We start from the raw sequence: 27,546 nt of genomic DNA, 5'->3' as shown, positions 1-27,546 counted from the left end.
ATTCCAACACTTTGTGGAAAATGAAATATGACTTATATGTTATTATTAAAATATTAGATTTGGAACTGATTTGAATATTAGAAAAATGTAGACCATGATGTATGTATGCTTAGTTACATAGTTATCACAGGTGATCCTTTTAAGCGACACTGGAATGGAAGTAAACTCCCCCTAGTGTTAGTCACATATTTTCTTTAGATAGGTGGATGTCTGAAGCGGAACATCTTCAAGGATGTTTTTGAACATACCGAATGTGCTGATTAAATTGTATAGTATATGAACTGAATTTATGAGATAAAATATCCGAATTCGACTTGTCAACATTCCATCTATGATTACTAGGTTCTTTGGTCTTATTAGGGAGAAAAGAAAAAACACCCTTGATCAAGAAAGTCTTTATTGATGTTGCATCTGTACTGTCAAGTACTTGTAGATTTTGTACGAGCTGACAAAATATGTTCAATCAAAGAGTGCATTTAATACCCAAAATGGATTGCATAAAGTGAATGCAATAAGACAAAAATTCCTATAGATTGATAGATACATTATAAAAGAAAGAAAAACAATGGTAGTGTGTATTACAAACTCCTCGATGCTGTTCAATATAAGGTTATTTGTACGTTCACGGTTTCGGTGCTTGGACATCTATCACAAATGTATAAATATGCCTTCATTAAGTTCATGTGCAAATGGGATTGGTTGTTTCTTTTAATTTGATTGATAATGAACAAATATCCCGTGGAACAGAATCAAGGCTTTTTTCCTAGTTTGCTTAGTTTGAACGACAAAAGTAAGCCACATAGTCTAAGCAGATTTGAGATTTTGCAGCACAACAAATGTTTTAAATCTTCAATCCATTGCACACAAACAATATACACTCATCATAGAAAATAATGGTCACAGTGTTAATATACTGTACAATAAAAAGGTCATCAAATACATGCTGAAATAGGAAAGATCTGGTGCCAAAACGTCATTCGAAAGTGAATAATTTCCATTTGAAGAAACAAATGTCATGTAACCGTGTACGGAAAAGGACAAGTTGAGTGAGTGAGTGCGTTTAAGTAGACACTCCTTTAGTGTTTCAGGTTTCATCATCCTACATATTGGTCAAACAAACAGAAGCAAGAGAATTTCTTTCAAGAGGGACTTTTTTCAGTCACTTCAGTAAATGTGCAAGAAACAATTTCTTTGTTTGTAACCTTTCATAAACACCACAGGAGCAGTGCTATCACAGTGTGATGTATCCAAATCATGTAACTTCATAAATGTATCATCTTAGGACATGCATTAACGCATATAGAGTCAATCATGACTGTGACATTACAAGTCATCAGTCCAATCAATGGGAAAATGAATGTGATACAAAACAATCAGTCAAATGTGTCATTGTAAAAGCAGCAATGAGAAAAAGAGTCATAGGATGTAAAACCTTTAGAGTACACAACGCAGTAGTTTGGATTTGTGGTGGAGAATTGATTTATTACAACAACAAAAAAAGTCAGAATTATATTTTCATACTCTCAATCTATTAGTAGTCCCTTACTCACCAATGTAGGCTATCCTAAGATTTTGATGAGAAGCTATTCATTATGTATTAGCTTTGACATGTCATGATTTTTAAAGTATGAAATTAGTGTCACAGAAATTCCATTTGTTTTTGTTTTGTTTTCTTGTAATGCAGGCACTGTCATACAGCCGTCCTCTTGAGGCCTTCATGATTCAAACTTGGCATGTTTTGAGCAATGAACTCAGTAAATCAAGTAATTTTCTTCTCAAAGACTCTCAAACACAACGTAGTTGTCACAGAAACAGACAGATTAGCACATCATTTTTGCTTTAACAGTTAATCAAACAAAACATATATACCTAATGACTAACGCAGATAGATAATTACCTGTCTGGCATTTAAAAGAAAAAAAAAACAATATGGAACTGAGGATTATTCTTTAAATTACGAATGTATTTAAACATACAAATACAATAACAATGTTGTATAGAATGTCTGCATTCTAAAATCTGCAATGTGGCACAAATCAAGTAGCCTGTGTTATATTAAGGAAAAGATATAGGTGAATTTGACTGCAACTAGGGGAACATACAACCCCAGAGTCAACGTGATGGAGATCAATGGGAGTCAGAACATTCGGCAATGTGTGCAGTCACACGGGTAAGTCTTTAAATGGTTACCTACACATTGCAAAGTACTTAATAGTCTGATTGCGATACACAACAACTACAACAACATCAATAAAATAACACCATTATATCAACATCAACAAAAATAGCATAACAGTTATAATAAAATTATCATATAGGCAGGAAATAAAAACACTTAAAAGTAAAACAATGATCAAATCAGATATTTGAAAGAGAGGGTTAAAACAGAGACAGCATGAATTCTCCTTCCTCTGCTTCGAAACTCAGCCTTTCCGTCGTTCAGTAAGTCTTTCTTGTCATCTTCTTTGCTGTTATTACAGATGTTACTGCAGGGCACTTGAGCAAGCAATTCTCCGCTGAGACGGACCGTTATGTGGGGCACAGGAGGAACCCTGAGAAGGACGAATGGATGTACTCAGTGGAGTAGAGCCCGTTTGCTTGGTCAGAGGGCATTTGCACCCAAACCTGGTCATTCTCCTTCAGCTCCAGTACCGCACTACCTGAAGCCTGGTCCATATAGCCCTTTTTGTATTCATCATAGGTGTATGTAGCTGGCACATTGTTTTTATACAGTGCCACCCACAGGCTGGTTCCCTTTACATGTACATGATAAGCAAAATAGTAGACTCCAGGCAGTGGGCTTGTGAAGATGCCTGTGGCAGGGTTGTAAGCATTTTGCCCGTTGTACAGAGTTCTGTCGAATTTGATTGGCATTCCAGATGGTGGAAATGGTGTTGTCAAAATGGCGGTAAAAGCAGGAGCCACGGAGGCAGAGAGCTCGGCCTTACCATAATGCGGCTTCTCACCATTTGGTTTTGAAATGGATTCTCCTAAAATAGTTGGCCCTTGAACTGCCAACTGATCACCGTTAGAGGGGCTGGGGGGGCCAGGAGGTCCAGGTGGACCCGGAGGGCCCTGCATACCAGTAAGTCCAGGGGAGCCAGGTTTTCCTGGAGGTCCCTGTGGACCAGACATCCCCTTGTCTCCAGGTTTTCCAATTCCTTGGGGCCCTGGTGGACCTTGTTCACCTTTCAACCCTGGAACACCCTGAGGTCCCATATGACCAGTGGGGCCTGGGAGTCCAGGAATCCCTGAATTGCCACGTTGCCCAGGGGGGCCTGGAAAACCATTCTCGCCTTTTGGACCTGGTCCCCCAATCAAACCAGGATTACCTGGCAGACCGATGTGACCCGATTCACCTTTAGGTCCAGGTTTGCCTGTGGCCCCGTTGAGACCAGGAGGGCCCTTGTCCCCTGGGAAGCCAGGCTTTCCTGCGAGCCCACTGGGACCCTGATCGCCTCTAAGCCCCGGCAAGCCTGGAGGTCCTTGTGGGCCATTATCTCCCTTTAGACCAGGCATCCCATGTTTCCCTGGAAGACCCAAAGGACCTTGTGGACCTGGAAGGCCTGGCTGTCCAGATTGCCCTATATCTCCTGGAAGACCTTCCATCCCAGGTTCTCCTTTGTCACCAGGGGCTCCTTGTAATCCACCAGGCCCTCTGTCTCCTTTTTGTCCTACAAGCCCTGGTTTACCATAGCCAGGGGGTCCAGGAAAGCCAGGAGTTCCTCTGGGGCCAGCGTCACCTTTTGGGCCCAACGAGCCTGGAATACCTGGAACACCATCAAGTCCAGGGTTTCCCAAACCAGGTGCCCCCGGCTGCCCTTGTAACCCAGAGGGACCAGGTTCCCCTGGGACACCATGATCTCCTGTAGCTCCTTTATCTCCTTTTGGCCCCACAGGCCCGGGCAGCCCATCAATCCCTGATTTACCCAACCCAGGGACACCTGGAGCTCCTGGAGGTCCTTGAAGCCCACTGGGTCCCCTGGGACCTATTGGACCCGGCTTTCCATTGCCATTTTCCCCTTTAAGTCCTTGTTCACCAGGAATACCACGTCCACCTTTAGGCCCTATATCACCTCTTGACCCTGGCAGGCCTCTAGTCCCAGGTAAACCTGGTTTACCATTCAACGACAGACCTGCTGGCCCAGGTGGTCCTGGCTGACCTGGAAGTCCCCGTGAACCTGGCTCTCCACGAGGCCCAACCTCGCCATTGAGTCCTGGAAGTCCTTTAGGTCCTAATTTTCCTGGTAAACCTGGTAGTCCTGGTTTTCCAATCCCAGGGAATCCTGAAGGGCCTTGAGGACCTGTCTGACCATTGAGACCTGGTTTTCCTATACCTGGTTTCCCTGGTAATCCAGGAGGCCCAGGTTGTCCCCTTGGTCCTGGTTTCCCTTGAGGACCTGGTTCTCCTTTTACGTCCATTATGGGTGGAAACTCTGCAATAAAAAGAAGAAAACAAAAAATAGAGACCATAATTAAACTTCATACCTACGATCATAGAAAAAGAGTTTGTCAACGTAAGAATTTATTGTTAATGACTCTTAACCATCACATAAATTATTGTTTGGAGGGAACCCTAAAGCACTAGTAGGACTACAAATATGCATTGTGTTTTACTCCACATCACGCTCAAGTGTCCTCTAAGTGGCAGCTACGCAGGTATGCAATGAAGGCCTACTGGAAAAATGAATGTGTTTATGGACAAAACATAAACAAAGGACAAGGACAAACTTCTCAACAGCATTTGACCTCACTGGAATTTCAGCAAGGGATCTGCAGTGACGATATTTGCCAGCCATGTTTGGACAAAGAACCATCAAACTACGCAAGTCAGGAAAACACAGTAAAGTTACATTCCCTTCAGTTCTCAACAAATGTTTTGAAAAATGAGTTCACACTTAACAGTATATTAAATTTAGCCTGTAAAATTGTCCATTTCACTGATCTTACAGTGTGCTGACTCCTGACATATTCAAAGGTCAAAGTGACTCAATTCTGAGAGTGTGTGTGAGAGAGAGAGAGAGAGAGAGAGAGAGAGGGAGAGGGAGAGAGAAAGAGTTTTTCATCTGTAAGAGTATTAGAAAGGTGTATTCTAATTATGAAGCGCCCTCAAGTGGTACAATAATTTATAGCATAGGCCTAGGTTAGGAGGAATGATTTAGATCTTTACACTACATTTTACATGAGTTGTTACATTACTTGTTCTGTAAATTATATTCACTTTACTACATTTACGTAGGTCCCCCTCTAACTCAGTTCCACAATTACACCCTTTTTGTTTCTTATTAGTTATCTATACACCCAGAGCATGTTTTATTTAAAAAGTTTTTTTTTTTTTTTTTTATGAAAAATTGCATTAGGTTTCAACAGGATAAGCATTAAGTAATATATGACAGGCACTTCTCAACAAACTCGTTCTTTCAAAAAACCTGTCAGAGCATAAGTGCATGTCTTCCATTGTCCACTAGATGGCAGTGAGCACACAGCTTTTCTTTAGAGGTTTCTTGAGTCCTCTGATCATGAAGGTCTCCTATACACATCACTTTAGTTAGTTTTAATTCTCCAAACTTTAAGTACATTAATGGCAGTTTTCATTACATGTTCCTTGATGCAGTGCAAAAGCATTGAAGTAATTGAATAGAACTGTATTACCATGATACATGTCCAAATACCATGCTACATTTTGGTACTTTTTAAAGAAAAACTATTTAAAAAACCCTGTAACTTGCACTACATAAGTCAAATACACACATACAGACGCACAAAACTGACTTTTTAAAGTAATTAAAAAAGTTACCATATGCTAAGAGAATCAATCATTCCAAAAAGGCCAATCACAAGCAATCTTTATCAGTATACCACATGCATGCCAAGACCTCAATAACAATCAGCAGAGAAATGTACACAGACAACACTGTCTATATCTATAATCACATTTAGTTCACTGATTTTGCTAATTTAGCATTCAAGTTATTCTATTTATAGCACTTTAGTGTGCAACTCTTTTAAAAAAAAATGTTTGTCTGATAGATACTAGTCTGTCTATGACAATTGACCATGTAAATCAGATAGGTGAGTCCAGAACTATTCCAATTGACCTCAAAGGGATAGTTCACCAAAAACTAAAAATTCTGTCATAATTTACTCACCCCCATGTAAATCCAAACATCTTTCTGAGAATAGTCACACAAAGGAGAATTTTCAACTGTTTTTGTCCACTGGACTTTTATTACCATATATAGTATGGATAAAAACACATTCTTCAAAATATCTTCTTTTGTGTTCCAAACAACATGAGGGTGAGTAAATGATGACCGAATGTTCCTCTTTGTTTAAACTCTCCCAAAGACCTGAACTATCAGAAGCAGGTAAACCAGTCACATACCATCTTGACACTTCAGAACCTTACACAACTATCTTACTCTGTACTCTTTTCTTTCCTGTATTCATCCTCCCTTTACCTGTGACTTTAGCACATCACAACAAAGAGCTTTCCATCTGACACCTCCTCTGGATTTCTCATCAGCCCAAGGCTCTCTTACTTGTTTCTGACACTGTTTTGACACACCCTTTGATTCCCTTCAGGTTCAGACTATATGGATCTGTGATATACTGCTCCGAAGAGAGGTGACTTCACCCCACTCTGTCCCTCTTTCTCCTCCTCTGACACACTCACAATGCCCTCTCGTATATCAGAGAGGAGAAAGGAGTCAGTGAACGGCAAACCGCTCTTGTTCCCTCTCATTGTTCATCTCCAATTCTCTCAGTCTGACAAACTTCTGGCTCCCTGACTCTATTCTGCCTGAAGAATCTCAGTTTGTCAGGACTGTAAAAAGTGAATACAATAAACTGTTGCAAAAAAAAAAATATAATTCAGCTTTTAATTAAATGGTATTTCGATGCAAAAGTCTTATTCACTAACCTCCTGAAAACCAGACAAATTCATTCAAGAACGAAACAAGAGTCATTGTTTTTAAATTAATCATAAAGACAGTCACTTGTTTTGTTCATGAATAAATCAGTATTTCTAAGAAATCAGTCTAATGAATTATTGAAGTCACTCATAAAGACACTTGGCGCCACCTAGTGGTGTAATGATGTAACCTGCAGAAAAAGTCACTGAAAAATTGCCACAAATGCACAGACTGACAGTCTGTCCAGAACTAACACATTCACGCTGAGTGATACAAATAGTAAAAAGTCTCAGGGCTGTCAGACCAGAACTAATCTTATATAAAAATAAGATATGTGGTGCAGTTGAGTGCACACATATTTTTAGGCATGTTCATGCTTTAAAAAAAAAAAAAAAACAAGTGTCTTATTCTGACACATCTAGATAGATGTAATAGTGGATAGACTTAACAACACTTACCAAGATACTGGCCCTTGCCTTCTCTGAAGGGTGGCCCAACAGGCCCCTTCATCATGGGCTGCACGTATTTCATCTGAGGCAAGGGGGCGTAACCTGCACCCAGGACATGATTCCCCAGCGTTAGCAGGACACACAGCACTGTCAGCATTGTCATCAGCCTCTCAGATCACGAGCTTCCAAACTGCAAAGAAAGAAAGAAAGATCATTGATTCACTGATTTTGGATCAAACAATCCTTATAAAAAACCCTTATATATTATATTATTAAACATATTTCTAACAAAATCGAAGAGTGAACTGGAGCGAATGTCATTTCGAACAAAATCAGGCCAAAATGAAGTTCGTTTCTGGAGTTCGAAACAGCTTGCCGAAGCAAACTTTCAGGAAAAGTACGCTCTGGCTGGTAAACACCTACGAACAACCATTGGTCCGTGGGGATTACGTAATAGGTGGGTGTGCTTTAAGGCTCCGCCTTCTTTGAGGTGGAAATCTTCTCCGGTTCATTTCTTCTGTTCAGTCCGTCGAGGTCAGACGCGAGTAAAACCATGAACACACTTTATAGTAGAAACTGAAGTAACAATTCTAATTGAACACATTGAGACACTGACACTGTTTTTCATGTATAATACTGTAAAGCTGCTTGCTTTTAAACAATCTATTGTACAAAGTGCTATATAAATAAACGAGTCATGACTTTACGGTAGTAAAATCCACATCGCCATGATCAGATGCTTTCTTAACGGCTGTTTTCTCACCGCTGTCATTTTTGTTGTGTGTTATTTTGTTATTGAGAGGAAAGGCCGCAGCACATATTTACATATTCATCTAAACGCCGCGCTCAACGGCATGGGCAGCGTCATGATGTTCACTTACATTTTACCGCTGGTCACGTATTTCAAACTTCTTTTCCCCCTAAGCGAAGAACGAAAAATACCACCGTGAGTATCGGGGCCTTTACACATTGCATAATGTTTTCATCCCCTCTTATAGACAGAGTTCTTTACTCCATGTTCTTTACTCATTTACTCATTTTTGGATACCTTATAGAGCATTTATTTTCTCTTCACGCTCCCGTTTATGTTGGCTTTACCAATGTGCTCGATTGGATTTCAAAGTCCTTCGCCAGTCAGCATTACTGCTAGTAGTTGTAATACTGAGTGACACTGGCATACATAAATGTGCTGGCCTGATCAGTGATGCCTGGCACGGGACATAGCACATGAAAGTTCGTCTCGGCTAAATAGAAAATAACCCCTAACACCGGTCCAAAACTAAAAAAAATAAAAGCAAAAGTAAAGCCCATCATGTAAAACCTTAGAGGTGAAATGTTATTTTAGGCCTTGTTTCAGTACTTTGTGGAAAAAATCACAAAATCTTTGGGTTCAGTTTTTGGGTTTAGACAAGCAGCCTGGTCAGAGGTGCATGGTCTCACTCGATGCTTACAATAAGAGCCAGGAGGATCTTCCTACATGGCTGTCTGTCGGACGGGTCACTGGGTAGAGTTACTGACTCCATACAAGTTACGCCTGGGCGATGAGGTAAGGGTGCCAAAGCCTAGGTAGGGCTCAGTGCCTCAGCGTTTGTTTAACCAGTCATTCCCCAAGACAGCTGCAGCTGTTTGCTTTAATTTACTGCAGGAAGGAATGATAATTTCATCCTCATGTTACTCGCACCAAATATTTATATTTACACAGGTTTGATCAGGTGCATGGGAGAGACTGGCTGGGAGAAGAGGGTGTTGATGGCATCAAGTTGGGGTTTAACAGTGGGGATATTGAGGATGTCAGATTACTTCGGTCTGTCTGCTGTCTGTTCCTGCATTCTCTTGAGTGCTTGACACGGTTTGAGATTTGGAACGGGGGTAATTCATGATTCTTAAAGGGATAGTTCCCCAAAACTGAAAATCTGTCATCATTGACAAAAAAAAAAAAAAAGAATATCATTCCAAACCTGTATGACTTCCTTTCTTCTCTGGAACATTTTTTTTTCACTGTAAAATTAGTCAATTGGGTCCAGTGTTGTATTGGACCCCCTGACTGTCATCACATGGGCAAAAACTGTTAAAAAAAAACATTTTTCCATTTATCTTCTTTTGTGTTCCACAGTGGAAACCAGTTGCACAGGTTTATTAAAGTGAAATATCCCGATTATCACAGAAGAAAGGAAATCATACAGGTTTGGAATAACATGAGATTGAGTAAATTAAGACAGAATTTAATTTGGAGGAGAATAAAATAATAAATAAATAAAACAAACAAACATTTTATATTTTAATACATAAAATAAATACATAGAATTCTTAACTTTTCTTACGATTTCGATTTTTAAGACGAAAAAAAAAAACGTTTTAAGACGTTTTTAGAAGAATTCAAATTATTGAAAAAAAATTCTTAAAAAAACATAATAATAAACTTTTTAAAGTTATGATAACCTCTAAAGGTAAGATGTTTAATGAATTTATTGGGTTGTTTCAAATAGAAAGCTTTACAACATAACACTACTATTTACCATTAATATTATACTATTAATAATACATATTACTATTTAGACTATTTATCTAAAGAATCTGACCTCAGACATATTTATGACCAACTGTCCTGTACTCTGATTAAATGTGGCAGATAGTTTATTGATTGAAACATCAACCAATCTTTCACTTTTTTTACCAAGGAGTGCCTAACCTGTGAAGCTTACGGGACAGAGCTTAAAGTCTGCTGATCTTAAATTCTGTCCAAAAGCACATCGACATCCTATCCATGGCCTTCACAGTTCACAGGTTTTGGTTTGCCGTTCTCAGTGGACCTGGCCAAGCCAAGACACATTCATAACCTACCTCACTTCCTATTTCAATGTGCTGTGACAGCTGAACTCTCTCTCGTAACCGCAGGTTTGAACACAGAAACTCACTAGTCAGCCCGACTGCATCTGCAAGCATGAGACTTACAGGTCAGCTCAACTTTCTCCACAGTGCCACAGCTCAGCAAGAGACTCTTTAATTTCAAACCAAAGGTTAATGGTGCCCCTTTCTCAAATATAAACCATTTCCACAATTGAAACAGTACGAGGCTCCTGTAAGAATCATATCAAAGGCTGCACATTTGAGGCCCTTTCCATTAATAGGGTACAAAATCATGTCTAAAACTCCTTAAAAAGTATTTTTTCTTTTCAACAAATGGTCAGTGAAAGAAGGTGCTTAAGTTTCAGGAAATGTTACATAAACCATTTATTTTATATGGGCTTTACAATTTTTGGAAGGGTTAGTAGTGTTGGATATGTAAATAAATAAATAAAAATGACTAAATTTAAGCTTAAAACATTAATTTGTGTAACTATTCATTGATTTATTCTCTAATAAATAAAATATTTTAATCTACTTAATTTAATCTACACACACACACACACACACAGTGGGTTTCCATAACCCCAACCCTACTCCTAAACACAACCCTTACAGAAAACTACATTTTTACATTTTCAATAATACATAATTTAGTATGATTTATAAGCGTTTTTCCTCATAGGAAAAAATACAATGAATTAAACATCAATTCAGCAAATTATGTCAAAGTATTATTAAAATATTGTTAATTGAACAGTAAAAAAAAATATTATTCTGATTGTTTGATCAAGAAGGTCAGGACCTCTGTGGCTGGACAGGCCAAAATCCCACCTTACATAGGGGCTGCTTTTCATGCTAGGCTAGTTTTATGTTAAATACTATCTATCATATCGATGTGCATCTATTCAATCAATCATTCAATCAATAAAGGGAGGGAGACTAAAGTATTGTGAAAATTGTCTAAGACAGATACTAGAAATGTCTGTGCTGACCGACAAAGGCCAAAGGCCAAGTTAACAAGATTTAGTTTGTGCCTGTGTTGGATCCGTGGAAATCAAGAAAGAAAAGTATGGCAGAGCACATGTCCATCCATGTTAAACCACATCTGCAGGGAACCTGGTCCAACTGCAGCTCCTACACTAGCTGGCCAGAGAGATGAGAAAAAAGCCAGACACGGTCAGACTCGCTGTGTTTTCCCAATCAGCAAGACTCCAAACAGGGCACTCTGCGCCTGTTTGCTTTGCCTAATTCACTGTGGTTCACTGGCGTTTCCCTCTTTTATCATTTTCGATTTTCGTTTTTTTATTGTTATTCTTACTGGAATTTCTGTTCAGGGCTCTGCTGGGCTCCGGCAGGACAATTTGGGGCTTTGCTCCGGCCTTGAAGCCCTCCTACAGTGTATAGCGTAGTGTTATGCTTTTTTGCCACCGAGAGAGCCGTACAGCGCTGCGGTTGCCATCTTATTTTACTGCCGCGTAAGGATGTGCAGTCCCAAAAACCATGAGTGAGCCTGGGTAATTAGTCACGTCTGTGTGAGCATCTGTATTTCTGCTCGCTAAAAAACTTGCTTCCTCCTAGTTCTCACATGTAGCCGTTTCCCCCTCCAGGAAAAACATGATCACAAGTCAAAGTCACATAAGCAGGGAGGCCAAGAGTAAGAAAGAGAGAGTCAGACAAACGGGGCAAAAACAGAAAGCGACTGAGAGCATTGGTGGTATACAGCCAACTTGGTTAGTTGTTGAATAGTTGGCTGTCGTTGGTGGTGGTAGGGGGGCGGATGGCTGAGCCTTTCTTGGGGGTTGTGGTATTGTGGGAAGGATAATTTAGACGTTCTTAACAATGTGCCTCGCTCTGAGCAGGCGTCTTAACACTCAAAACGATCAGAATCAGACATTACCCCTGTTCCACAGGCCGGTACAATCTGTTTATCGAATGTTTTTTTTTTAAAAGCTCTGCAGACGCAGTAAAAAAGTCTCACGCAATCCGTCTGGCCAAGCGCTCAGCCATGCATGCGCACACTCTGTGTTTACAGCGCACAGCTGAGGTCTAAAACATAGATATGCACATAACAATGTGCGACTGCCAAATGTCTATAACACAAAAAATAAGGAGCTTCTGAGTAACTAAAGCCAGTCACAAGCATTAAAGGTAAAGCCATCCGAAAGAGAAGAGGTAGAAATTTGGCAAAAGGTGGTGATGGTTTATCAAAAACAGATCTGTAAAGAAGCACTTAAGAATTTACGGTTACAGCTTACAAATTTTAAAACAGATATTTTTTTAAGAGCAGAAAGAGAAATAAGGAATCATTTGTCCCAGACATTACACATTTTATGGCTTTCCCATAGCGAGTCGGCCTCCAAATCAAAAAATAACATGGAAGAATCATTCACCAAGACCAAAAATGAGCTTTAAAAGCATATCCATGTAATTCACCTCTAATCAGTCCTGTGAAACTCAATCAGAAAGACCTGTCCTTGTGCGAAAACAGGAAAATAAGAAAAACACAACGCGTTACTTTTCGCTATACCACTTACGCTTACTGCATGCTGGCAGAAAATTAGGCAAAACACTGCAGGGGCCAAAACCTACTGATAGTAATCTCTAAAAACAACATGGCAGCTCAGGTGGTAACCAAGACACCAAAACTGAGTGAGCCACAAGTAAACAGCTCAAAGGGAAGCTATTCCCACTATTCATCACCTTAAACAGATGTCTCTTTCCATGTTTACCCTGGAGCTCTAAGACTTTTGCGGAGAAATAAACGTGAATTTTAACAGTCCAGGTAACACAGAGAATGAGTAAACATTGTTCATTACATATACTACCGACATTGTAACAATATAAAGCGGGTTGAAAATCGACAAAGTTATACTTTTTACACTAAGAAATTAAAATGTTTAGACCTTTCTGTTTTTTCTGTCACATTCATAATTATTATTTTTGCTGCTGCGCTGCGGTAAGCTTTATGCGTGCGCTAGAGCACTTAATTTGCATTTTAAAGGCTCATGTTTAGCTTTTTTTCTGTAATGTAGCACAATTTTAGCAACAATGTTTCATATAATATTCTTTCTCAGCCCTGAAACTTAAATATATACAGGGGTTGGTATCAGAAAATAGTTAAGTAATTAAATAAATGTCATGTATGTGCGACTAGCCGACTAATAGCTTAAATGAACCGCTATTAAAATGAATTTGTTTTCAAATATTGATACGTTTTCAAATAATAAAAAGCAGTGAAGTTTTATTTTTTCAAATGGTAATAATATACAAATACATACTTTTCAAGAATTTTATTAACTTAATGTGCCATTATAATGCAGAAATTGCAAGAATATATGAATTGCATTTTTTTATGCATTCGTGACATTGGGTCTCAAACCAACACTCCCAGTTTCGTGTTACACAGACAAGGCTTAAACCTAATCCCAGATTAAAATGCACGTTTGTGCTGTTTTAACTAACAACAACTTGCACCAATAATAAAATATGTCAGTGCCATTATTTTGTCTCAAGATGCACACAAGGCGGCATGAATGATTAAAATAAGGCCTGATCCTTAATCTAAACCCTGTAAAACCAGGCCACAGTGTTTTAGTGTTTTATGAACGTAAATGAAAGTGTGTCTGTGTGTGGCATGCGAGAGAGCATGTGTGTTTGCACAGTACAGGCACATGTCTGTTTGAAAGGCACCATGCTTATGGAGTCAGTGAAGGGCGGAAATTGGGTCTGAGAGTTTTATTCCATAAATCAACTTTTCACCATGAGTTAAATCTCAGGAGGGGCCGAACGGTGTTTAACCTGCAACGGCCTCCTCGTCTGCCAATCATATATCGCTCTTTTTCCCCCCTATATAAACTATGTAATCGGCTACCCTAGTAACTATACAGCACTGCACAAACATTTAGGAACGCGGTGCTCATTTTCAACACCCTGCACATTTACTTTCTCTGATTGCATGGCATATTAGCGGCCACCTTGACCTTAGCCCAGTGTGGATATTAAAATGGAGGTTTGGCTAAATTGGCTCTCAGAGAGCATTTCTCAGACACGTTGACCTACAGAGCAAGTCTCAGAAGCAGACGGGTAATATGCAGCCGTCCCCCCTCTGTGACAACATTTAACAGAATCGGTCTATAAATCATCTATTTAATGCTGTCAGGGTCCTGCTGAGGTGTGACTTAAGCTGCCGTTTTGTTTTTCGCCCCTTTCCTTTTTTCCATCAGTGGGGCCTCCAGCCTGCCCAAGGGCCCCATAGATGTTATGCAGTGGCCCTAAAGCCAACGCTCCTGTCGGGTTAAATGTGACAGATAAACAGTGAATTCAAGTGCCGAACTTCTACTGTTTAACCACTTTAAATGGGCTTTGTGGATACCGTGGGAACATGTTTTTCTCAGGTAGTTCAGATGAAGCTCCCTCTATCGTGCCCCTGAGGAAATGTTCTCTTAGACACAGTAAATAACAGACACTGTTCATCTTAGCTGTCTCGACTTCTTGGCTGTGCGAATGATGCACATACCTTTCGCAGTCTCGGGAATACAGCAATGTGTTTTTTGGCACATGCCTTCTCAGACACACACGTGTAGAATACACAAGAAGTGAGTGTTTAGGTTACACCAGCTGGACCATTAGCACAGGTGCTCCTAGGTTATTGCTTTCTGTTTGGGTTTAATTAGAAATTAGCCACTGGGGTGTCTGGGGTGAGACCATAATGAACATATGTTGTACTACTATTCCTTCTTCATTTTACTCTTTATCACTCATTCTTTTCAGATTCAAAGCTTTCTTAGCATGATAAACAAGGGAGTGCATTGCTAAAGCATTATACGCAAAAACAAATAAACTTGTAGTTACTCTGAATGTCGTGTAAATTCAGTGCATATATACAAGACTGTCATTTCTAGATTTTAATGGGAAACACTAGCAGCTTGCTATGCTACAAGTATAGTAGCATACACTGGAAGAAGTGGGATATTACAGCTACCATTAAGCTACCCTTTAATAAATTACCTAGCTAAACTACAAGCTACTAACAAGAAATACTTCAATAATAATTCGTTTCTAAAAACGAATAAAACTACCAAATTTGTGGCAAATAATGACAAAAAAGGGTTGTCTGCTATACTTAAAAAATAAGAAAAGAAAGTGACAAGCCTGTCTTCCTTACCTAGCTAGATGTGTCTGTTTTTGACAATGCCCAGTAAGTGGCATGCACAGTTAAAAGCGTTCAGTTTTATCCAAAACCAATAAATGTGAATGTGGCAATGTTTTATTTCATTAGTTGTTGTATCTATCATAGTTCGGAAATTAAATATCCGGTTAGTGTACCACCTACACCAAACCCAATGCTAAACCGAACTGATAATGCAAAAGCAAACGTGAGATAAAACACATTTGCTGAAACAATTTGTATGAAAAGTAATTACATTTTTACTGCCTCTAGTGTTCACTTCACTTGGAAACTTTAGTAAATTGTATGTATAGGTACATTTTTGGAGTTTTGCAAAAATATAAGTAGAGGCACGTTTCTCCAATAAGACTAGGTTGCCCATGTTAGACCCAAGAAGCCCCTGCTGGTAGATGCCGTAACTACATCTGGGACAAAAAGACCCTTTTGTCATTGGCACTCAAAATTAAGAATTTAAGATTAGTCATGGTCAGATATTTTGCCTTATGAGGAGATAGGGCTCCACTTTACTGTGTTTTGTTAGAACAGCTTACTTTTTTAAGTATTTTTCATTTTGTGTCTTCATAATTTAATTTAATCTAACTGAACTCAATCAAATATGTTTTGGTTTGTGAACAAAGCCCTTAGACTAACTGGCTGAGCACATCTCTTCAGGGGCCTGTGGAGGGTCGAGGAGTTTAGGTGTGTAAAGAATCTAATGCCCCTCACTTTTTCTCCGCCACACATTGGCCTGTTGAGTAAGATGCATTGATATTTTTTCACCTCATCTCTTTGAATTAAAGGCACAATATGTAGTTTTTTTTTCGCCACAAGAGGGCGCAGTTTCCAACAATAACAAAGGCGTAGGTTTATGATGCAGTGATGAGCTGAATGATGGGACTTGCTGTCAAGCTGATGGATCCAATAATGTTTATGGATGAGTGCAAACATTCATTGTTTTTAACCATACAGTGGTATGAAGCAGGTCGCGATTGCTAAAGAGACAGATATCACACGCGACGCGAGTCCTGCGAATATAAAGGAATAAGGACATTTAATTCTACTGAACTACCCGCAAGTGCTGGATTACTCTCACATGTCAGTTTATTAGACGAATTAAACTTGTGAGGTAAAGCAGTGCTGCTTCACTTGGTCTAACGTTACACTATCACACTAAACGGCATTTAAATGTGTGTTGAAAGTTATAATGTTATACTACGTGTTAGTTCAATTGCTATACGAAACTAGCAGCTAGATCAACATTAGAAAAACATACTGACCATATTCTAACATTTCATCATGTTGAGCTAACGTTATATAACATTGATTTGTTTTATGTACATTTGCTCACCTGTCTAATAAAGCTGTCAAGTTGTGACTCGTGAAGCTCTGTCGAGTCCAAGTTAGTCGCGGACGTGGAGCTCTCGGCATCTCAAAAACGCCACGCTGATATTGATCCTCATTTTAGTTCTTCTTGTTTGTCCCAAAGTCTGCTTGCCATGGTCTATGTTTGAAAGAAACAAGAACTGCGTGCCGCTAAACGTTACGCACTACGCAGTTGTCCACGTCTGTCGCCATGGTTACGTCATGGCTATGGCAGTATGAACGGAAACCGAGGATAGCGCGGATATTGCGTCATTGACAGGCGACATTTTTTTCCGGGACGGCCACTTATTTAAAATTGGAATTTCTCTGAAATAAAAAATCTTTGGATACTTTTGGGATATTGTAAGTACACAACTGCAGGAAATATATCACACTGTGCAAGTGATTTTTGGATATTTTATTACAAAATTCTTACATATTGTACCTTTAAACTATTCAGTAATTTAATCATTCATAATGGAAAACCAAGCAGGGCATCTGAGTTGAGCATATTGAACACTTTAAGAGACAGAGAAATGGCTGTGGAGAGAGAGTGAGAGTCACTTTGTTTGGTTAATTGTGGAGAAATATCTGATTAAGACAGCTGCAAATACAATCCAGGTGTTAGCTTAAAAAAAAGCTTAGCTCACAGGAAAACGCTCACATTCTTTCCTATTCCACATGAATATGAAAAAGAGATTTCAAGGCGCTGTAATCAGGACTGATGCCTGGAGGGACAGTTTTCTTAGAGCATATACGTATGAACAAATACTTGATAAATAGAATGAGGGTGCTGAACGTGTGTATAGTATGTATAGTATGTGTAAACAGACAACTGAGAAAAAAATAAAATAAATAGGGCACTATTTGAGGGGAGAGCCATTTGTAGTGGTGTCCGAAACCATTGTGGACGTTATCGAGTGCATTCATTCAATCACATGAATTCCCGCGTCTCGCCAGAAGATGCCACCCGCAGCGGAATCATCCATTTTCCAAACCGCTGGTCCAATGTGGGTACAGCGTATCCAATATCACAGGTATAAATGATTTTTAATTGATTATTAATTAAGGTTTATAAATGCTAGTTTCTGTGATAGAGTTCAAAATAAATATTTACATTACTATGGAGCTGCCAGTTGGCTAAGTTTCAAATGATTATTAAACAGCAATGCAAAAGCGGCAGGCCTATATTAGTGGAGTAATGGGGAATAGTGAATAAGGGTCTAGGCACTACACCCTAGTGGGTGACTTCGAACACAAAATAAGATTCCAGTATTTGGGGGAAAAAGAGGTAAAGATAAAGTGTCATTTAATATCTTGAATATGAGTAGGCAAATAAAATATACAAATGAAAATAAAAAATATATATTCGACAGCCACTCCAACGATAAAAATATATTGTAAGTAATAATCTAAGCAGGAGCACAGTTTGGTTGACTGGCATGACCTGTGCTCTGGCTGTGTTCCTGTTGAGTGTGTCTGTGTCTGACTGCCCTCCTCTCTCCACAGACACAGACACAATCTGATCCCCACATCCTTCCTCACCTGCTCTGTCAACAGTCTCTGTTTTTCCCCTTACCACTTTTCCTTTCTCACTTTCTCTCTCCCTTTCCTTTTCTCTACCACTTCTCACTTTCTCTCTCCCTCTCCTTTTCTCAACATCTCTCTCCTCTTTCCATTATATGTCTTTTTTGAGGTTGAGCTGGCAGTCTCTTTCTCTCCACTTATCTCTTTCTTTTTCGCTACAAAATAATTTTCTTGTTTTCTGTTAGAAATATCTAAACACCCTTAAACAAAATAAAATTATGAGAGAGAAATTTGTGCACACAAGAGACTATAGAAGCATGTTTCAGCCACGGAGTAAAAAAAACACGAAAGGTGATTGAAACTGTGATTTTTTCTCACAATTGCATGTTTACATCTCATAATTTTGACATATTTTCACCAGAATTGTGATATAAACTTGCAATTGCAAGTTATAAAGTCCAAATTGCCAGATATAAACTCAATTCTGAGAAATTAAGTTGAGAAATAAAGGTCAGAATTGTGAATTGTCACAATTACCTTTTGTATTTTTTTTACAGCAGAAACAAGCTTCCATAAGAGACGCTTAAAAATTATATTTTTTAAAGTTTGAGGTTTAAAAATATAATATAATGTAAAATTCTTTTTATACCTGTTTTAAACAAATATCACACAATTTTCATAGATTACATAAAAAGAAAACACAAAAATACCAATGATGAAACAAGTAATTTAAAGAGATAGTTCACCCAAAAATGAAAATATTGTCATCACTTACTCACCCTCAAGTTGTTGGTAACCAGACAGTTGACGGTAGCCATTGACTTCAATTGTATTTTTTTTCCTACTATGGAAGTCAAAGGCTACAGTCAACTGTAGTTACCAACATTTTTTAAAATATCTTCTTTTTTGTTTAACAGAGTAAAGAAACTCATACAGGTTTAAAAACAACATGAGTAAGTGATTTTTCATTTTTGGGTGACCTAAACCTTTAAGTAAACTTAATTCATGTTATATTGTTTGAAACCTAGGATACTTCACCCACAAATTAAAAATTAATTATTTACTCACTCTTATGTTGTTGCAGCCCTGTATCAAAAATATCTTAATTTGTGTTCCGAAGATGAACGAAAGTCTTACGGGGTTGGAACAACATGAGGTTGAGTAATTACTGACAGAACTTTCATTTTTGGGTGAACTATCCCTTTAACAATTTGAGAACAAAGTATAATTTGCACTGTTTCACGTGATATGATAAGCGATCATTAGGTTTAATCAGCGCGATTTACTGCAATGCTTTTTCCCCCTTAGTTGGTCAGAACAAATAGTGGATGTTACTTACTTGTTCAGATTACATTTTCTGGTGAAAATTCTTATGTTGGTCATACTTCCAAAAAGTAGAATCTGTGATTCCGAATGCCAGTATCCACACCGGCGCGGTGATTGACAGCCACAGATTCACCTCAAAACCTTGGATTCATCCACGCTGTGCCGTGCCGAGGCACAACCCACGTAAAGTTGATAATTCCGCAAATAACTGCAATTGCAGATTTCGAACAGAGATGGCGACAAAGGGGAAAAACTACGGACTGCAGCTTTAATATTAGTTAGCTAATTTTGGTTATCTTGAACTAAGAATGAATAATACTTCTACAGCATTTATTACTCTTAATGTTAATTTAAGCATTTACTAATACATTATTGAAATCAAAAGTTGTATTTTTTAACATTAGTCAACTGACTGTGAACTAACATGAACAAACAATGAACAACTGCTTTTATTACCTAACATTAACAAAGATTAATAAATACTATAACAAATGTATTGCTCATGGTTAGTTCATGTTAGTTAATACATTAATGTCAACAAATGAGACCTTAGTGTAAAGTGTTACCGACTTGGTCATTCTAGTTTAAAATACCAGTCTTATTGATTTGTTGGACTGAATTGGACTGATCTGGTTCTTGAGAACTCAATCCATTTGAAGCAGTTAACAACTCACTGGAGGTGATTTTTAGTAAATTACAACTAAAAATCCCAGTACTTTCAACATTTTTGTGTTTCACAGAATTAAAAAGGTCATACAGGTTTGAAGGTCACCGTGATTTTGCCAACCAAGATATTTTGTTGATCATGGAAGTAGGGGTGAGCGCTATACCGGTATGAACGTGAATACCGGTATAATGTTGTGCCATGATATGGATTTTGCGATACCGAGGATACCGTATTCATAAATTCAAATTTTGCAGTTATATTGTTTTGTTCAATTTGGTAGCCAACTCTTTACAACTGTTAACACTGACGATACAGAATCGAATACGCTGTTTAAGGAAATGGCTGATTTGGCGCTTCATGCGTGAAGTTGCTGAGGCGATTAACCGCTGTCCTGTGACGCGTTCAATGAAGGACCGTAACGTAGAACACATCGCTAGTGCTAAGCGGCTGTTCATAAAGGATGCATCTTTTGTGGTTGAATGGGAAATAACAAGGTAATGAGACGCAAGTTTGACTTTTAACTGGAGCGCAGCATTTTTAGAATACCGTTTCATTTGGGAGACGCGGGTGCAACACCAAAACAAGTTCGTCAAGCACAAAAAAACGTTAAAGTTCTAGGCTACTGTATGTTTGAGATGTCATGTTTTCATGAAGGTTGAAAGCTGCTATTATTATCTACTATTATTTTTACAAAACATTTACTGCTAATAATATTATCCACGTGGAGACATTTCCCCGCAATGTAACGTTAGGCTATGAATAACAGGACACGACACACACATAAGCGCGCGCATACACACGACACACACACTGGTCCACTATCTTTGTGGGGACTCTCCATAGACGTAATGGGTTTTATACTGTACAAACTGTAGGCCTTTATTCTGTCTCCTTACACTAATGAATTAGTTTGTATGAAAATTTTCATTGTTTTTTTCTTGTATACTTTTAAGTTCTATTTATTTGGTGCTTTGTTCAATCTCAAACCATTATTTTATTTTTATTATTAAGATGTCTGCATAAGAGTTAACTGTAATCTGTGCAAACATTAAACTTAAATTAAACGTCTCGCTTTGGTCTACACTGGAAGTGTTCTGCTCGCTCTGCTAAAGCTAAACTATAATTACTAAAACTGAAACTAAATAAAATAAAAACTATATAGAAATGTCTTTGCAAAATAAAACTAAATAAAAACTAACAAAACCATTAATGAAACTAGCTAAAACTAAACTGAAATTTAAAGCAAAATTGAAAACGATATTAAAATAAAAACTAATTTAAAAAAGCAAAACTATATAACAACAGATATTCCCGGAGACAGAGCACACCCGAAGACGGCTCTCACTCAGAAATCAATGAAGTCTTCATTCGCTGCCGGTTCTCATTATGACAAGACGAGCAAAAAGTGGAAAGACAAGTGCATTCAGGCCTACCTCATGTTGCACGTTTGCACTTTTTGAGAAAAAAAATGGCACAAAAAACCCCAAAAACATTTCAGGTCTATGTCCAATGAAATGCCTCACCTGTTTCTAGTTATCTCCTGTTAAAATACATATTTTGCCTGTAATTTAACTAAGGTGTACTAAAATGTGATTCCAATTTTTTTTCTCATATCGCGATATAATATTGATATCGTCCGGACAGTGAAAAATATCGTGATATGAATTTTTGCTCATATCGCCCACCCCTACATGGAAGTGGAAAAACATTACAAAATTAACCCAACCCATAACTAATCCCTAAAATCAGAGGGAAATGAAATGAAATGAATAACACTGATGTAGAAGCACCCAACCTTGGGATTAAGCCTAAACTTGGCATAAACTGTAAACTTGTCGCTCAAATCTGATTGGTTGATCAAAATGTTGTCCCAGGATCAACAAAGAACACTGAAGTGGGTAATAGCAGCTGGGACAGAGCGTTCAAAGATCAGTCATCAGCTGGCTGTGTTTTGTCTTCACAGCCTGTGCCATATATTCAGCCTGGATGACGAATGGCCCGCTCTACTCCTCCATGTGGGTGGTACTCGTCAGTGGAGCAAGACCTACATGTGTAGGTGAACTCCTTGGATGCATAACATGTACATACCTATGTCTGATGTGAATGTGGGGCCCCAGGATTCTGTCAAGCTAAAATTACTCCGGGATTTCTACAGAACGAGGAACAGTCCGGCTCCAGTGTGCATTGAGAATGATAAATGAGTACTGTACTTAAATCTTGCCCTTCCCTCAGATCATCCAAATATTTTTAATTCAGCTCATCCAGTCACAAAGGATAAGCTTCCCTCTGTACAATAGGCACAATTACAAGTTTCTGGAACCCAGGCCAATGGCTACATGGATTTAGACTTGTTTTAGCTATACAGGGTGTGAACTTATGGAGTACCAAATAATTGGCATCCACCAGGGAAATCACACTTAATCCAAAGGTTCACTGTTCTCTAGAGCTGGAAAAATTCAGACTTGGTCGCAAGTGAGAATCGCTTCCAGAAGGAAAGCGAGTGACCTGCAGGTTCATTTCTATTATGAAATTCTGATCCATTGCTGACACACCGTTAAAATTCTTGCTAAACTAACATGGCTTGTGTTGGTGCTGGCCGACGCAGTCTGCTTGCTGTCCACGGCAAAATAGAAAAGTGATTGTTGTTCTGAGCACCTCCATCACCACCCACTGCAGATATCTGACATGCTTATTAGGGATGGTGTGGCATAGTTTTAGCAAAAACGTTTCTGTAAAGTGGAAGTCATGATCAATCACCATGCCATTGTGCAAGACCACCAAAAATAAAAGTTCTGTCATCATTTACTCTCAAAAGCATACGCTGTTCACTCTGTACTCTCATAACATAACATACAATGAAAGTGAATGAGGACCAAGGGCTGTCAAGCTCCGAAAAAATTTAAGTAAATAGTAACACTTTTGCGGTGTTAACTCCACATTGCGGTGGAAAACTTGTACAGTGTGAAACGATGCAGTGTTAGAACGTTACAACTAGATACTCACAGTAGCAACCGACAACCAATAGCGTACCTTATATTCACGTGCTTTAGGTAGTCACAGAAACAACATGCGATATACAGTCGTTTCTGCGTATGATAGGAAAAAATCAAACGGCGATGAAAAATGCAACAATTGGAGCGAAGAAGAGACCATCATTCTTACCTTTATAGTTCGAAAAGTTCACTCAGAAAAAAACTTGATATTACAGTCAGCAATGTGTAATATGAGGACGTGCAATGCTAGAGCGTTTATCTAAACAGGTCACGTGCTCCATCATGCGGCAGCGGCAGTGGCTCAGTGGTTCATGTAGGTTGTCTACAAACCGGAAGGTTGGTGGTTCAATCCCCGGTTCCACCTGACCAAGTGTCGAGGTGTCCATGAGCAAGACACCTAACCCCAGCTGCTCCCGACGAGCTGGATAGCGCCTTGCATGCCTGACACTGCCGTCGGTGTATGAATGAGTGAGTGAATGGGTGAATGTGAGGCCATATGTAAAGCGCTTTGGTGGCCATTGGGTCTGTGAAAGCGCTATATAAATGCAGTCCATTTACCAGTTCATTTACGTGCTGCGTTTGTCCATTCAGAAACACTAACTATGCAAATAAGGACTTTAATCCAAGGTTTGGGAATGTAACCATTTCAAATGTGAAAAGCCCTAAAGACAGCTATATAGGACATGAAAACATGAATAAAGAATTTTTGATTTAACTATTCCTTCAATCCTAGATTTGCTCAAGGGGGATGGATAAAAACATCTGCTAAATGACTACTTAAAATCACTGTATCACTGTGTCTGTTGGGTATCCAAGACACATGGAAATCCTCCACTGTATTATCCCAGTCTGGATGGTAGAGAAAAAGATTCAAGCTCTGTGATGAGAGTGAATGGTGAGAGAGTTTGGGGATTATAATTTAATAAGAGCCAGGAAATCTTTGTCAAACCCCCTCAAGGGGATGAAAAGCTGTGGTGTTCTGTGGCAGACAGCAGGATCTCACACAGTGAGACAGGTCTGCTCCTCTGACACAGGGATGAAAGGCCAGCTATATTAGCGTCGCAAACCACAGCCAAAGCCACTGTCTGAGGTGGGGATACACTGTTCTGAAGCCTCTTCCATCATTCTAAGAGAGAAAAATATATGGGAAACTGCACAGTGCAGGATGTTGAAACATCTTACTACTCAACCATTACTTTCTGGAGTCCAAAAGCACATTTTTCAATCTACTCAACTGTTTGTCAACGTACAACACTGTACTAGAAAAAACCTTGGAGAAACACTAAAAGTATATGCAACAACGGAATATTCGTCCATTCATGGATGAATATATTTACTCCAGAAGCGCAAATTAAGTAGTAAACAGGAATAGAATTTGAAAGGAAGTGGAATTTAAATGAATAGAATTCAAATAATTTGTCAGAGCCGATGCCGAGTCCCAGCTTGTGGTCCCTTCCCTTCCCGACCCCGCCCCCTCTCATTTCCACTTCACTTCCTGTCCTCTCTCTAGCTATACTATCCAAATTAAGGCAAAAACGCCAAAAAAAAAAGAAAAAAAAAGATGATTTATAAAGATAGACAGACAGACCGACCGACCCCAGGACGTGGTATTTTAAGAGAAGCAGAGCTCTACAGAGAGTGAGTTAACAATGAGCAGCTCACAAGGGTTCATACACACTTGACTGACATCTTCCACCCCACCCATCTGACAGAAACTAATGTATGAAGGATTATTGCACCAGACTGTGAGCTCCATTTCTCAAAGTGTGTGTGTGTGTGAGGGGGTGTTCTGGTTTAGGGGTGGGACTCTGTGCGTGAGCATTTGGTATGAATTATAGTCTGCTCTCACCTCCGTGCACATTTACACTCTCGACCAAAAGAGTGATCAAAAGAACTTACTGTAGGACGTCCATGTCAGACATCTTTCGTTTGAAGCGTGCCTTTTAGTGTTTCCTGCAGAAGGGTTTAGTCATCCATATGTGCCAAAATTTCATTTAAACATGTTTTCAGGCATGAGAGTGAATGGTCAAGATTCCATTTTGGGAATCTGATCATTGACAATTTTGTCCGGAACGGGCGTAAGAGGAAACTTGGAGCCACGGTGTGGGATCAACATCTCATTTCCCCAAGCTTCTGGAAAATGTGCTCTCTACTCCATTTCCTGGAGGTGAGGTTTTCATTCCCTCTCTGCTCTTAAACCTCACCCTTTCACAGGACCTCCAGTTGAGATTAAATAGATGCAATTGAAAAAACAGTGGGTTTGTTACAAGAACAAAAGTCCAACTGCCAGTTGGACCTCGAAAGTGGAACAAATACAGATCCCGAGAGGCCAGTATCCCACACCAGACGTTACTGTTCCAGCTCTTTAATTGTTGTTCTGACTCCCATTTAGCTTACAAGAACTTGCCATATCAATGCCAGGCTTCTTCACTGACTAACTACTACAATTGTGCAATTTCCTCAAAAGGCTTTAGTTATTTTGACCTATTGTGACACCAATACATCACATTGGTTCGTCCTAGGGATTCCCTTGACCGGTCCTGAGATCCCCGATCCCAGTCCAGCCCCCCTCAGAAGATTAAGCTCTGTATTGTCCAAAGCGCACGTTGTGTAAGGCAACACGCCTAGCCCTGGCCTCACCCTGACTCTTAAAGCCCTGTAAAAGCTTTGTGTAAACAGCTAAAGGAATGAAATCTTACCACCATCATTCTCACAAAGAGGGACAGAGACAGTCTAGAGTTAAAGCAAGAGAGACGGGAAAACATAGGATGGTGTGTGTGTGTGGAGAGGGGGGTGCATGAGAGATGCAGAGGAGGACAGGGAATGAGAAACATTCAGGGATCATAGAAAGCACTTTGCCATTTTGGTTATTTACTGAATATTGTTATGATGACAGGCAGAACAGAGATGCAATGGGGAGATGTAAAATGTGGAAACATCTTTGCTGGAAAAGGGAAGATGGTGGGATCTTAATCTTTAACGGTCCACTAGGGAGGGAGCAACAATTGTGGGCAATAACTTTGAATGATGGCAGGGTGGCCCAGCCAGCATTGCAGCATGAAAATGAACCATGTGCAGCATGGAAATGAACCATGAAATGGTAAGAAATGTAGTGTTTACACTGTTTAGGCCTTCACAGAGGGAATCTCTAGAGGTGTACTGATGATTAGAATGGCTTGTTTTAGAGGTCCACTGCATTCAAAGAGGTCTGTACTGATATGAAATAAAAGGTAGGGATGCACATTATATTGGCCACCATATCGGTATCGGCCGATATATGTTCACTTTAAATGTTATCGTTATCGGCCCAATAAAAAATTTTGGCTTTTTGACATATGATTGAAATCACTTCAAAAAAGGAAAATGTAGGCTAGTTAAGTGCAACACAAGTCTGTCATATAAAATTATAATGAGAACATCATTATAATTGTGTGCTTAGGACATGGATTTTAAATGGTGAGACTTTTTTTTTGTAATCAGGCTCTCAAACATTATATAAAAACTTGGAAGCCAATATATCGTTATTGGCTTTCAAATATAACGAATTATCAGTATCAGCCAAAATTTTCATATTGGTGCATCCCTAATTAAAGGCCAACTGAAGTGCATCGAAACGCGTAGCGTTATTCAATGTCTTGGCGTAATTTCCACTGAAACAGGAAGACAGGGCGGGACATATCGAGCAGCCCCTCCTCCTTTTCAAAATAGAAAAAAAAAAACATTCCGTTGAACTAAATAATTTTAATTTCTGGGACAAAATTATAGCACATTTTTGCAATCACAGGATTAAATTTTGAAATATATAATAAAATAATTAATTTAAATAATATTTCACAACTTTGCTGTTACAATATTTCCTGTATTTTGACCAAATAAATGCAACTGTGCTGAGCATATATATTTTAAATATATATAAGTAAAAAAGGCTGTAACAAAATGCATCATCTGTGCATGTGCCTTGAATAGACTGAACTGACTGGTGGGTCTACTAGGTGGCAATGCTCACAGAAGACAACAAATAAGCAAATAAGATGAAAAACGACATAAAAACAACAGAAAAATCAGAAGAAACAACAATCAATGTGCACTTTGATGAGCACTTGTACAAGGTCAGAAGAGGCTTGCATTTGTACAGGTTAAGTTTGAAAAAGTATAAAGATGTCTTCTTTGTCCTTCAAAGCAGAAAGACAAAACTCCCTACTGTCCTCTGCTGGTCAGGTGGAGTATCACACAACACCTTAGTGTACATAAGGTGTTACAAGAGGAATAGGTAAAACATTTAATGAAAAGTCTC

At 39.0% G+C, this 27,546-nt stretch overlaps 1 protein-coding gene across 1 annotated transcript in view; it reads right to left on the bottom strand.

Moving 5' to 3' along the window:
- Positions 1–380: 380 nt before the first annotated feature.
- Positions 381–27,546, bottom strand: part of col8a2 (collagen, type VIII, alpha 2) — a 57,136-nt gene continuing 29,970 nt past the window's right edge. Inside the window, exons 2-3 of the mRNA XM_056257599.1 lie at positions 7,373–7,553; positions 381–4,436 (exon numbers count right to left, since the gene is read on the bottom strand). Of these exons, the coding sequence (XP_056113574.1) occupies positions 2,530–4,436; positions 7,373–7,526 (2,061 nt within the window). The 5' untranslated portion in view covers positions 7,527–7,553 and the 3' untranslated portion in view covers positions 381–2,529. The remainder of the gene's footprint in view (positions 4,437–7,372; positions 7,554–27,546) is intronic.

The sequence above is a fragment of the Rhinichthys klamathensis genome, unplaced genomic scaffold (genome assembly GCF_029890125.1).
Source record: "Rhinichthys klamathensis goyatoka isolate OS25496 unplaced genomic scaffold, OSU_Roscu_1.1 h1tg000140l_1, whole genome shotgun sequence".
Lineage (NCBI taxonomy): Eukaryota > Metazoa > Chordata > Actinopteri > Cypriniformes > Leuciscidae > Rhinichthys > Rhinichthys klamathensis.
Note: the sequence above shows the minus strand (reverse complement) of the source record. Positions and strands in the feature narration are given on the sequence as shown.